Source organism: Martes martes (assembly GCF_963455335.1).
Source record: "Martes martes genome assembly, chromosome: 9".
NCBI classification, from domain to species: Eukaryota; Metazoa; Chordata; class Mammalia; order Carnivora; family Mustelidae; genus Martes; species Martes martes.
In genome coordinates, this window is record NC_137896.1 from 101,876,716 (window position 1) to 101,890,171 (window position 13,456).

The 13,456-nt window shown below is 54.7% G+C and overlaps 1 protein-coding gene across 1 annotated transcript in view; it reads left to right on the forward strand.

Annotated features, from left to right (window-relative positions):
* The window catches only part of PAX8 (paired box 8), a gene marked incomplete at both ends in the record, with an annotated part of 56,398 nt that overhangs the window by 27,994 nt on the left and 14,948 nt on the right, over nucleotides 1-13,456 (forward strand). Inside the window, 7 exon segments of the mRNA XM_080813647.1 lie at nucleotides 3,430-3,595; nucleotides 5,736-5,936; nucleotides 7,267-7,355; nucleotides 7,626-7,751; nucleotides 8,001-8,188; nucleotides 12,327-12,450; nucleotides 12,940-13,146. Coding sequence (XP_080669773.1) covers nucleotides 3,430-3,595; nucleotides 5,736-5,936; nucleotides 7,267-7,355; nucleotides 7,626-7,751; nucleotides 8,001-8,188; nucleotides 12,327-12,450; nucleotides 12,940-13,146 — 1,101 coding nt within the window.

A 13,456-nucleotide genomic window follows, 5' to 3' on the forward strand; every position in this document is an offset into this window, starting at 1 on the left:
GAAAACTATGATATACAAACAGTATGAATTATTATTCTTATTATTCTTTCTTATTATTCTTTGAAGCTGGTGGGGACAAGGTGGTAGTTCCTCTCTTGATTTTCTTTACCAGCCATCACCCAGCCTAAACCAGTGGTTTGCAACATGTGGCCCCAGACAAGCAGTATCTGGGAACTTCATAGAAACAAATACTTGATTCCATCCCAGAACTGCTAATTCAGACACTCAGGGCATTGGGTTCATCAGCCTGTGATTTAATGAGCCCCCCCAGTGATTCTGATGCACACTCAAATTTGAGAACCACTGTTCCAGCCCTAAGACCGAGCTTGGGGTCACAACATTCAACCATGTAAATACTAAAAATTAGAAAAATTTTGCACAAAATCAAGATTTTCAGCAAACCAAACACTCCTACATCCTCGTTTCCCCATCTTCTAATAACTGCTGTTATAGGTCAACAGCAGACACAGCACGAAGTCCCATTCAATGGATGAGAACAGTAAGTCTGGGAAAAAAGAAATCTACTTTCTCAAATGATAAAATTAAAACAGGCAGAGTCCATGCAGGAATCTGGCCCAGTGCTCTTTGTACAGCAACACAAAGTCATTCAAAAGCCAGTAAAATAAGAGAAAGCACTTAGAATTTATAATTTAAGGACCAGAAGTATGAGAACAACTTCCTCTTCACACTGATGTTGGATGATCTAATAAATAAGCTTTCAAGGAGGGTTCCTGAGGGCTTGGGTCTCTAAGGATCCTGATAAGTCCTTCAGGAAGATTTAGGACAATAGCCCACATAGCTTCTTCAGTAGAGAGACAGACAGGGGTTTTTTGTTTGGTTTGGGGTTTTGTTGTTGTTGTTGTTGTTGTTTTTAAGGCACAATACCCAATTTAGGTCACCCCAAACATGGAGCTTGGTTTTTTAAACCTGCTACCTTTCTACTGGTGAAGAACTCCACGTGTAGGAAACCTTGCTTCCAGACAGAGCAGTCCTAGGACAAACACCTGAGCCTTGGTGGATGAGGTAGAAGCCTAAGTTCTGGAAAATGGGGACAAAGCTGGACTGTCTCAAGGTCTTGTGTGCGTTTGGGTGGCTGTCTGGCGCCCCCTTGTGTTCAGTGTCTGCACCCAAAGAGCCAAAAGACCACAGGGATGGAGTGTGGGTCAAAACACTAAGCCATTGTCCAAGGACGGCCTGTGGCCATGAGAAGTCAGTGGAAGGGGTTCAGAAGTGGGCCATCTGGGATATCCTCCCAGCCCTGGTGGAAAAGCATTCTCTGGGACAAGCTGTCTAGTATGGGTACGGTGGAAAATTGTGTCCAAGCTCACCCAATTGCCTCTACCGGGGAAATGGATCGCTGTGTCCCTCCTGCTGGGTATTTGGCCAGCAGGCCTGTTCCTCCTGAATTAGCACCCAGGCCAGAGACTTATAGCCTCTTTTTTTTCATTTAAGAGAAATTGACTGTTCTGCTGAAGCCAGCTCGGGCCCCCGAGGAGACACTGCAAGACAGTTCTGAATGTGCTAAGTCAGTGGGCGGTAATGGGCACTGTGTGCCCCGTGGAGGCACTTCCCACCCTTCCCCATAAATAGTCCTTAACGGGCTCACACAGAAGGCTTGGGGTGGGCTCTTCCTCCTCACCTGCCTGCTCCCCCTGACTCCTACCCCTGGAGCTCTACCATCCCAGCCAGATCACCAAGTCATCCCCTGGCGTGAAATGATGTCCTTTATGCCCAGATCATGACACCTTCAGCACAGACTGCAGGACCAATGCCAAGCTGCCAGGGTTGGTTCTGGCCATAGGACAAGGCTCAACCCAAGAACTGAGGGGAGCCTTAATCCTTGGCTAGAGCCTGGGCGCTCCTCATATATGCTGAATCACATAAGTCATGGAAAGCAGGTCACTCACACTCTCCAAGCCCCAGTCTCTTCATCAGCAAAAGGGTGATCTTAGCCCCAGAATGAGCCTAGTGTGGGTCTTGGCATTTTCTTTTTTTTTTTTTAAGTTTTTTTTTTGTTTGTTTTTTGTCTTTTGTTTTTTTGACAGACTGAGATCATAAGTAGGCAGAGAGGCAGGCAGAGAGAGAGGGGAAAGCAGGCTCCCTGCTGAGCAGAGAGCCTGATGTGGGGCTCGATCCCAGGACCCTGGGATCATGACCTGAGCCGAAGGCAGAGGCTTTAACCCACTGAGCCACCCAGGCACCCTGGGTCTTGGCATTTTCAAGAGTTGAGAAGTTTGGTAAATCTAACAGACAAGCACCTTCTTGCCTCTAAGCCTTTGCACATGCTGTTCCCACTGCCTGGAACAGTTTTCTCCCTCTCTCCTTCCCTTGGCAAATACCTCTTTACCTTCAGTTATAGTGTAGACTTCTTCAGGAACCCTTCTAGAGTCCCCTAAGCCTGGGCTTGGTCCCCTCCAGTAGTTCCCATAACCCCCTGCCTGGTCCTGGTCCCAGCAGTGGTCACATGGTCTGGTGATGGGCTGTTTGTTGGTCTGGGCCCTCACTTTAGTAAACGCCATGAAACAAGAGCAGAGATCACATCTGTCTTACTCACCTGGGCACCTGCAGGGCCTGGTACAGTGCCCAGAACATGGTAGGCACTCAATACATATGTGCTTGACTAGGTAGATGGGCTCAGAATGAAACACAGGCTGGGGCCAGAGGGCCGAGGGCAAGTTAGCAAGACAGCTAAGGAAACATGCACACACATCCACATTCTGCATCGTGGCCTGCAGCCCAGCATGTCATGACCCTGGAACCCCCGCAAACACGTGCTATGGAGATCTCTGCCCAACCTTGCAGCTCTCTGGCCCCTTAGAGGGAGAAGAAGTCATGGGATCACTACGGCTGGGAGCCCACAAATGAGGCCTGGGCCGCTCTGCCCCAGCTCGACTGCAGAATCTCTGCTTTTGTTCATTCCTGTTTCTTGATGCACTTGTGCTGATAAAATCTGGCTCTGTGTTAAAAAGACAAAAGACAAAGACAAACGTAAAGACCACTGATTTAGTCTATGCCCTCATTTTACAGATAAAGAAAGGGGAGCCAGAGAGGAGAGGGGACGTTCTCCAGCATCACACAGCTCAGCATCAGAGTAGGAAGACCCGGCATCTCCAATCTTTAGATACTCGTCAGAAGGAGGGAAGAAGGTGGGGGGTTGTTATTCAGAGTGAAGGGCTGAGGGTCTGAGAGGAGACTGAGTAGGCCCAATAGGTCCCCAGATGGCGCGTGTCCCTCCTGCATCATACACCACCCTCCCCAACGGGAACTAGCCTCCCCCTGCAACGGGAGAGAGGAGGAGTCATCAGGAGCACTGGAGGGCGTGATGGTGGGAATTTGCACGTGCACACAGCACCCACACTCAAGGGCTGATTCCCACCGCCCTGCCCTGCCTGGCCTTGACAGCTGTTCCTGGGACTACTGTCTTCTTAGGCCACGGAGGGCTGAACCAGCTGGGAGGGGCCTTTGTGAACGGCCGACCCCTGCCGGAAGTGGTGCGTCAACGCATCGTGGACCTGGCCCACCAGGGCGTGCGGCCCTGTGACATCTCCCGCCAGCTCCGAGTCAGCCATGGCTGTGTCAGCAAGATCCTCGGCAGGTAAGCACGAAATTCACCACGAGCCACCTCCCGCGCAGGGTTTGCCTTGGGAGGCCCATCTCGCGCCACGCCCCTTCCTCTGGGGGCACTAGGTCAGCTCCCACGTCTAGCTTCCCAACCCGTGGTGCCTCCCCACCCACTGCTCTTCTGTAATTTTCCTGTCCTTGCTTCTTTCTTTGTCTATTTCTCCTTCCTTTCATTTCTCCCTCCCCCTTTGCTCCTTTGCCCCATCTCTCATTTTTAGGGGCTTCCCCACTCTTAAAGCTGGAGCCTCTTCCCCAAAGCACCCCATCCCCACCCTGGCTGAGACCAAGGGAAATGGAGCAGCCAGGGAGGGGACACACAGGAGGAGAGGTGGCTCCCACCGTCTCACTCCCTGCATCAGGGATATTTGAGTGTGCTTCTCAAACTCTTAAGTCCCAGAGTACCTGCAAAGGAGCACCAGGGTTCCTTGATGAGCTGCACAGCCTTAAGCCTGGTCCACACCATCATATAAATCACAGCATCTTCTCCAGGAGCCAGGCCTGGGTGTTGTGATTTTTAGGGGATGACCAGGGACCAGTTAGAAACACTCATGCCAGAGCAGTGGTTCATCACCAGGGCTGCACGATGGAGTCACCTGGGGAAACTTCATTAAAAAGTAGGTGGGGCGCCTGGGTGGCTCAGTGGGTTAAGCCTCTGCCTTCAGCTCAGGTCATGATCCCAGGGTCCTGGGATCAAGCCCCGCATCGGGCTCTCTGCTCTGCGGGGAGCCTGCTTCCTCCTCTCTCTCTCTGCCTGCCTCTCTGCCTACTTGTGATCTCTGTCTGTCAAATAAATAAATAAAATCTTTAAAAAAAAAAAAAAAGTAGGTATGTGTGTCTAGGCCCCAGCCCACACTCGTTATTAAAGCAGAACTTTAGGAGAGCAGGCCCAAGTTTTTGTATAGTGTTAAGGCTCCTTCAAGGGATTCCAGTTTTCTATAGCCAGAGTTGAGGACCACTGGCCCAAAGTTTCAGGAGGGACCAGAAGCAGCAAAGCCCTGCTTCTGGGCTGACACAGCATAGCCTGGAGAGCCACTCCCAAAATGCCCCTGCCCTGGGGGGACTTGAGGCTTTGCATCAGCTCAGTGTACCTGTCTCCCTCACCCAGCTCATAGGTGGATTCAGCAACAGTCCTGGTTTAAAGAGCCAAAGGGACCTGACTGTAGCTGAACTGTGGAGAGCTCTGGCTTCCTGACTGAAGTTGCCAAGGACAAGGGCACTGCCCCACCCCCTCCGGCTCGGGTCAGGAGAGGGGCTCCTAGGATGGACTGCAGTGTCCTCGAGAGATGAGTCTGGAATGGCTATGGTGGACAAGCAGAGTTTTAAAGAACAAGCTTTATTCTCTGAAAGAAGAGACCAGAGAGTTTCCACCACAAAGAGGGGAAAGTTATCCTGACCTAAGTCACTGATCTACCAAAGCAGCTGTCTGGGGCTCGAAGGAGAGGAAAAGTGGACAGCCTGGGAGAGCAGGCTTGGCTTGAGGGGCTGGACGTGGTTGGGGATCCAGGCCAGGCCGGCATTCCAGAGTCCAGGTAGAACAGCTTCCACCTGAACCATTTAATCTGGTAGAAAGCCAGTGGCCAGCCGGGATGGTGGTAGGGGCGGGGGGAGAAGGTAAGGGAGCAAAGGTAAACCAGTAAGACAGAGCCGAGGGCCCAACGATCCAAGCTGGCCTCCTAGGGAAGCATAAAGCCAGGATGGCCAAGAACGGTGAATCAAGCTTTAACCCCGGAAAGCTGCGTAGAGAAACCCACTACTATGAACTTTTACGGACGCACAGACATACGCAGCAAAACTTCCTTTCTCAGAAGGGAGATCATTTGTATGCCATAGGAGGCTCTTGTGGGAGCTCAGATGCGGGACACTGGCAGGAGGGAAAAAGGGAGAAGCGAGGTGTCCAGGGCAAAGTCTTGAGCTGGGGGCTCTGGTTTGGCAGCAGCATAAACCTACTCATGCAAGGGAAACAGACAGTGCCAGGAACATTAAGTGTCTGAGCCCAGCCCTGGGGGTACATCTTACCCCCAGAAGCCTTGGGGAGGAACAAGAGTCTCTGGCTAAGTCCCAGCCCGGAGACCCCACCTGCTTATTGGGTAATTCTTTGGGGTTCTCTATTGGAGTAGGTACTACGAGACTGGCAGCATCCGGCCTGGAGTGATAGGGGGCTCCAAGCCCAAGGTGGCCACCCCCAAGGTGGTGGAGAAGATTGGAGACTACAAGCGGCAGAACCCCACCATGTTTGCCTGGGAGATCCGAGACCGGCTCCTGGCGGAGGGTGTCTGTGACAATGACACTGTGCCCAGTGTCAGCTCCATCAATAGGTGAGAGGGACACAGCCACCGGGTTGGGGGAGGGGAGGAGTCAGGGTACCTGGGCTTTGGGGGAACCATGATAGAGACCCAAAGGAGGGCTGGCTTGGGTGGATGAGAGCCTAGGAGGGGCCCTCCTGCTGAAAAGCTAAGCAGGAAGCACCCCAGGTGCTACAGGGCAGGATCCACACCTCCCCACTGCTCTGAGACACTCCCGTCCCCACCCCACCTCACCCCACCCCACCCCTAGTTGTGCTTTGCCAGTTTCCTTCCTCACACGCTATATCCTCTTTAATTCGATAAAAGAATCCTGAAGTGACCCTTTCCTGGGCCACACGACCCCTAACCTGGCCCTCATTCAAGCATTCACTCAATTGTTTGGTCATTCAATTATTCACTCATAGCCCCAATCAATCATTTACTCACTCATTCATTCCCATATACGTAATTCACTCATTATGTGCTAGGCCCCGGGAACACACAATCCTTGTCCTTGTGGAGCTTATAGTCTAGTGAGAAGACAGATACTATCAAGTACTGAGTGCCCCCACACACAATTGTAAAAATGCAGCTCTCAGTCCTTCTAGGGAGAGGAACATGAGGTACATGAGCTAGCATAGGGTGCTTGGTTTAGGAAGGAAAGAAAAGATGTCCCTGAGAAAGAAACAATGAGTAAGAGTTAACTAGTTGAAAAGGGAAGCCAAAGATGTTCTGAGACAACACACGCAAAGGCCCTGTGGCTCAGAGATTTCAGACAAGAAGCTGAAAGGAAGCCAGCAGACAGAAGGGGAGCACAAGGTAGGCTGAGGTGGAAATATCAGCAAAGACTGCCTTTTAGAGGCTGGTGGCCATGTCACATATTCTTCCCTGACTGTCAGCAGGAGGCTGAGTTGCATTTCAAAAGGTCCACTCTGGGTACAATAGGGAGAACAGATTAGAAAGAGTCAAGAGCAGGTAGGGGTGGGGCAGTGAGGGATCCCCGAGGGAGAGAGCTGGTGGTGGCCTGAATAAAGTTGCTGACAGTGACATGCAGAGAGGAGCCAAAGCTGGTTTAGAAGGTCAAACCCCAGAACCTCATGATGGCTTTGATAGAGGAGGGAGGGGGGTGGAGGTGAAGCCCCACCGGTATTTCCGTCTTGAGTGCCCAGTGGAACTGATCATGAAACAGGAACACTGGGAAGGACCAGATGTGAGGAGTGAGGTCAGGGGGTTGGTTTTAGACAGGCTGTCCTTGAGGCACCTCTAAGATACCCAAGCAAACTCAGAAAGGCACGGGATCCCAGGCCTCATGAGTCCTGCTTCCTCCTCTTCTCTCCAATGGCCTTTCTGGTCTTCCTTACAGAATCATCCGGACCAAAGTGCAGCAACCGTTCAACCTCCCCATGGACAGCTGTGTGGCCACCAAGTCCCTGAGCCCAGGACATACGCTGAGTGAGTGCTGATGTGCTGGCACGCTCAACCTTGCACACGCACACCATGGGCAAAACATAGTCACACTCACGCCCACACAGACACACCCGCTGGCATGGACTGAGCCCTTCTGCGAGGACAAAGCCTCGCTGGGTCCCGGGAAAGATGCACTGACACACTTAGGGGCGGCAACATTTCAGGCAGCCTCCATTCCAAGAACCCCTCCCACAGGGGACTCTGAGGGGTGTCCCCCCTCCATGTGCTAACCCTCTCCCTCTCATCCCACTGCAGTCCCCAGCTCGGCTGTAACCCCCCCAGAGTCACCCCAGTCAGACTCTCTGGGCTCCACCTACTCCATCAACGGGCTCCTGGGGATCGCTCAGCCGGGCAGCGACAGCAAGAGGAAAATGGACGACAGTGAGTGTCAGGGAACCAGAGGGCAGCTTGGGGTGCAGGAGGGCGGTCTGCTCAGGCTCCAAGGGGACTTTGCAGAGGCCGGTAACTCCCTCCTACAGCACATGGCCTGTCCCTAAGCGGGCCACAGTCCCCGGGCCTGGAGCCAGGTCCTCCCCGTCCCTCTGCAGCCCGGAGTCTGCCCCTCCAGTCTGGCCTGGGGCATGAGTAGGTGGGTCCCCTGAATGCTTTCTCCCTGCCTGGGGACGTCAGGTGACCAGGACAGCTGCCGGCTGAGCATCGACTCCCAGAGCAGCAGCAGTGGGCCCCGCAAGCACCTGCGCACGGACACCTTCAGCCAGCACCACCTGGAGCCGCTCGAGTGCCCCTTCGAGCGGCAGCACTACCCAGAGGCCTATGCCTCCCCCAGCCACACCAAAGGCGAGCAGGTGAGCAGCCAGGTGAGTGGTGGTGCAGTGGCAGGCAGGGACCGCCCCCCAGCACGGTCTCAGGAAGACTCCTAGGCCGCTTGCTGCTTGCTACCAGATCAACCAGAAGTTGCACCAGTGGGCCCAGGGCGCGTGCTTCTTGCGGCTCCTTGCCGAGTCAGCCTTTATTTTACCAGATGCTGATACCTTCCTCCTTCTGCCCCCAGCCCCCTCGCCTTCCCTCACCCTTAGCCTCCGAGATCTGCCCTTTCCCAAAGAGTGACACACCCAGGCCTCGACTTCCCTCTGTCCTCTGCGGCTTTCCCAGAGCGCAGGGTCAGCTCCCACAGCTCTGAAGTGGCAGCTCAAAGCCCTACACCATGACCTTGACCAGCACCGCCAGCCTACCCCCGGCCACTCACACCTGCACACCATAAGATCTGCTTTACTCACGCTCCCGAGCATGTCCTTCCCGTTCACCCCTCTCTGCCCTGGCACACAGCGTGCCCGCCCCGCGGAGCGCCTTGCCTTCCACCTACCTGCCTGGAAAAGTACTGCTTGGCCGTCATCACGAGTCAGCTCAAGCACCCCTTACCCATGATTCGTGCCCCGCCCCACAGCCATGCTTCATGTCTCCCTGGTCCGTGCTTCTGTCCATCCAGCACGCCACCCCAGTGACTTCTCACGGCCTACTCTAATTGCCCAGTGGGCAGAGGTGTAGACAGTGGGTTTCCTAAGGCAGGGCAGCATCCGGAAGTGTTTTTGGTTGTTTTTTTTTTTTTAATTTTACTCTCCAGCACCAACGTGGGGCCCCTCTTAGAAGAGATACTCAGTAAAGCTGTATTAGTGAGTGAGCTGAGAAATCCAGAACAATGAATTGCAGGTTGCGGGGGAGTTGTGATGTCTAGTGCTCAGGACAGGTAAAATGGTTCACAGTGGGTCTGCTTCTGGGAAAAGCTAACAGAGATGTCCCTGGTCTCCCCGCTGAGGCCAGCAGAGACTCCACAGCTCCGACAGAATTTCTAGAACCACTGGCCCCTCCGTTCATGTGTATCTGTCCACAGTAGCAGTGGCTCCCATCCCCACCCCCATACCCCCTCCCCAGGTCAGCCAGCAGAGGAATTCCCTTAGGGTGGGTCTGCTCACCCCACTTTGCTCATGCTGTCATTTGATCCGGGAGTGAGGCAAGCCTTACGCCTTGAAAGTCTGAGCAGGACAATGTGGACGAGGCCAATAAGGGGCTGAACCACAGCCAGTGACCGTCTGGGCTGCTGGGCCCACGCCAGCACCGCAGCTGGCCAGGCAATCTGCGTCAGCGATTTTTATCAGCCTGGGCTGTGGCCACCACGAGGGGGTGCAGAGAAAGTTGGCCGTCAGCAGACCTGGGGAGAGGGCCCGGGTGCTCATCTGAGAGTCAGCACACGGCTCCCCGAGGGACGAGGAGCTGCAGCTGTGGGCTCGATCACAGGGAGCCCACTCTGTGCGCAAGCACCAGCTTTCCTGCAGAAATCCTGCTGCCTAGACGCTGGGCACCCGCTGGGTCCCAGAGCCGCCTCCTGGTTCCATGGCTAAGCCCCCAGAGGGCCCCGCCTGATGATGACAGGGAGACCAACCCAGCACCAAGCTGGCCCGTGCTCATAGGGAATCACGGTCTTAGAGAGTCCTGGAGCCACAGGGACCTCGGGGACCACGGAGCTCAGTCTTTCTATTTGTGTGGCAATAACCCAGGGCTGGGGGGGTGGGGGTGGGTAGACAGAGCCTGGGGGAGTGAATGGTTGTGGAGCTCAGGTCTGCCGGCCCGGATTTCCTTCTGACTGGCCTGCTGGCTCCCTGTTTTAGATACAATGCTTCCACATCAGTTCTCACTTGAAGGCTAGAGAAAGAGAGTTTGAAAACCATGGAACTGCTCTAACCTCTTGTCCTATAGATAAGGAAATGGAGGCTCGGCAGTGTCCATCCACAATTCATTCCTCCCTCAGCCAATCTACTCGCTCATTCATTCACCCGGCTGGGTGGTAAGGGGCAGGGAGTGCCCAGCCTGTGCCGAGGGCTCCCTGTGTCTGAGCCGCTGCCTCTCCTGCCCTTGGTGACTCGGACTATGTCATCGAAGGATACTGTACGCTCTCACCTGGCCCCAGGAAGGCCCTCTGGCCTGGGGAGCTGAGAGAGAGTAGCACATGTCCTCACACCCGACCTCAGGATCGGGGGGCGGGTGGGGGGGGGAGGCACAGCCATCTTCCCTATCAGATCAACAAGGGGGAAAGCATTCAGTGGAAATGCCACGTGGCCTCACTGCTAGTTCTGGTTGCTGTTTCACCACTAGGCACAGCCAGGAGTCACAGTGAGGAACAGTTCTTTGTCCTCTCTTTAACGAGTGCAACAGGAACACATCAGCTGAATGTGAATATTATGACAGCGACCGAGAACTTTGCAGTTTATGACTCTGCACAGAATTCAGAAATAATAATACCTTTTAGAGCAACGTTCTGGGCATTCTGTGCTAAGCATTTAATGTACGTATAAAAAATCTCATATAATCCTTACATCCGCCTGGTGACGCAGATTCAGTTTTCCCTGTTAAAGGGACGAGTGGCTGGTCACGGCAGACCCAGGCCTCAAGCTGGCCCACGTGCTAGAGCATTATGTCCCTGTGCACCCAGATTCAAGTTCAATCCCAGGAAGAAATCCAGCCATCACTGGGACGACTGGGGACTTTGGGGGGAGCTGGGGGACACTTTTTTTCCCCACCGAACTGTCTGGATTTGGGAAAGCTAGGGATTTTGAATTTGTATTTGTTATCAAATCAACACAACCATAAGGCATTTTAAACTTTTCTTACACTCTCTAGAAATTAGGTGTTTTGCTCGATTTCATTAAGCCTGGCTCTAAGCAGCTTCCCCCTACCTAGAAGCAGGCCCCCCTCGGAAAACCATGGAACCAGAGAACCATTCAGTCGGTAATCACGGCCACATGACAATGGTGCCCTGGGGGCCTCTAGAATTGCCTGCATCTTCCAGAAGTGCCTGGCAGGCAACCCGAAAGCGCCGTAGCCCTTTGGAAAACTCAGCTCCACAGAAATCGTTGGAAGTGGTTGCCTTTAGTGGACCCATTATGCAACCGCGGAGCGTTCCTTGCTTTTACCGTTGCACACAGAATGTGTTTGTGACGTGTGTGACCCACATGTGGAGGACAGGTGTGTGCTTGTGTGTGCTGTCCTGTCCCCTCGAGGGAGGGAGTCACGGTGAGGGGTAGTGCACGCTTGCCTGTAACTAAACAAGGGAGAAAGAAAACCCCACAGGTACTTAATAAAGAGGTTTTTTGTTTGTTTTATTTTGTTTAAACAAAATTAACCCCAAGGATCACCTTCCAGCGGAAGCACCAAATTAATATTGACTTGGATATAGAGAAGAGGAAGAAGACAGCCACCTGTTCCCAGCGGGGAGGGGGGGTTTAAATCTGCCGCTTTCCTGAAGGGAAGAGTACCTGCGGCAGCTTAGCACCTGTGTCACTCTTGCCTGGGGACTTGCCTCTCCGGGCTTCAGTCTCTCCACCTATAAAACAGACACAGTATTGCCTGCCCACATCACAGGGCTGTGGGGGTCAGTGGACAGGATAACGTGGGCAAAGCTCTAATGCACACCCTTGGCAAACAGCTGTGGTTATGATGTCATCCAGTTGAGCACAAGGTTGGGGAGCATAGATGGGAGAGCCAGACCCCTCAGGTTTCCATCCTGCCTCTGCCCCATAGGGGAACCTGCCGGGTTTCGTGGCCTCCGCGGCTGTGTTTCCCATCTGGAGAGGCATAAACCAATGAATGGGTGAAGCACTCTGAACCCCACCACAGAGAGACGGCTCCTGCCCTGCAGCCTGTTCTCGGAGGGTCCAGACCCTGTGGGGAGACAAGGATGGAGGTGGCCATCCAGCCAAGCCCTCGGGCCACCAGGCAGCTTTGAATCCCAGGGCTGCAGGAGCAGAAGCTGGGAGCCGGGGATTGGGACAACAGTGGGGCCGCAAGTCGAGAGGGAGAGTAAGAAACCCAAGAACCCACTGAACAGGCTAAGGGGAGTCCAGCTGGAGTGGAAAGAAGGAAGAAAGGAGCCTTTCTGCACAGATCAGGTCTCAGGGTCCCCTAGTGAGGACTGACACACGCTGACTTCTCTTTGTTCCCCAGGGCCTCTACCCGCTGCCCTTGCTCAACAGCGCCGCCCTGGACGACGGCAAGGCCACCCTGACCCCTTCCAACACACCCTTGGGGCGCAACCTCTCGACTCACCAGACCTACCCAGTGGTGGCAGGTACGATGCCTGGAATGTCCTGGGCCACGTGGGCCCAGCTGCGCAGAGGGGCTGGAAGGCAGAGCGTGGACGGCCCTGAGGTGGAGGGGGCTAGGGCCCTGGGCCTGCAGAGGAGAGGTGGGCTGTGCCGGCTGGGCCTCCAGGGGGGTCCAGAGGGTCCGGCCTATCGGTGGCCCACCACGTCCTCCGCGCTGGCCCACCGCCTCCTCCGCGCTCCCCCACCGCAGTGGGGGAGGGGAGGGGGGCACACACAGTCCTTCCACACCTCAGAGGCACAGCACGGGGGCAGAGCTTCTGTCTCCCCCACCCCCCAATCACCCCGAAGAACACGCGCAGCCCCTCCCGTCACACCCAGACTCAGAGAGGAGCCGCCTGCCCCAGCGCCCCGCCCGCACTCCCCCCACCCCACATCTCATGGCTGGGTTTGTGCATGTGCCCACCCCATCATCTCACACCCCTCTCTCCTTGTTGTCTCCCTCCCTCCGGCAGATCCTCATTCACCCTTCGCCATAAAGCAGGAAACCCCCGAGGTGTCCAGTTCTAGCTCCACCCCTTCCTCTTTATCTAGCTCCGCCTTTTTGGATCTGCAGCAAGTCGGCTCCGGGGTCCCAGCCGGTGCCTCGGTCCCGCCCTTCAATGCCTTTCCCCATGCTGCCTCCGTGTACGGGCAGTTCACGGGCCAGGCCCTCCTCTCAGGTACGACAGGGAGGTCCCGGGCAGCTCTGGCGGGGGGTGGGAGCGGGGGTATCTCAGGGCCGGCCACCAGTCCCCTGCTTTGGGGTCCAGACCCCTCTCTGGCCCTCAGTTCTGTCCGCCATCACTCTATTCCCTAAATCTTCCCGCAACTTTTGGACATGCCCATATGTGGTGCTCTGTGCTGGCAACATCAGGTGGCCGGAGAGGCAGTCGATGCCAGGAAGAGGGGTGCCTGGCTGATTTCTAGAAACGCTCCAAAGCCCCATGGACAAGCAGGGATGTTAAGGTCAGGAGCCGGGCAGTATAAAGC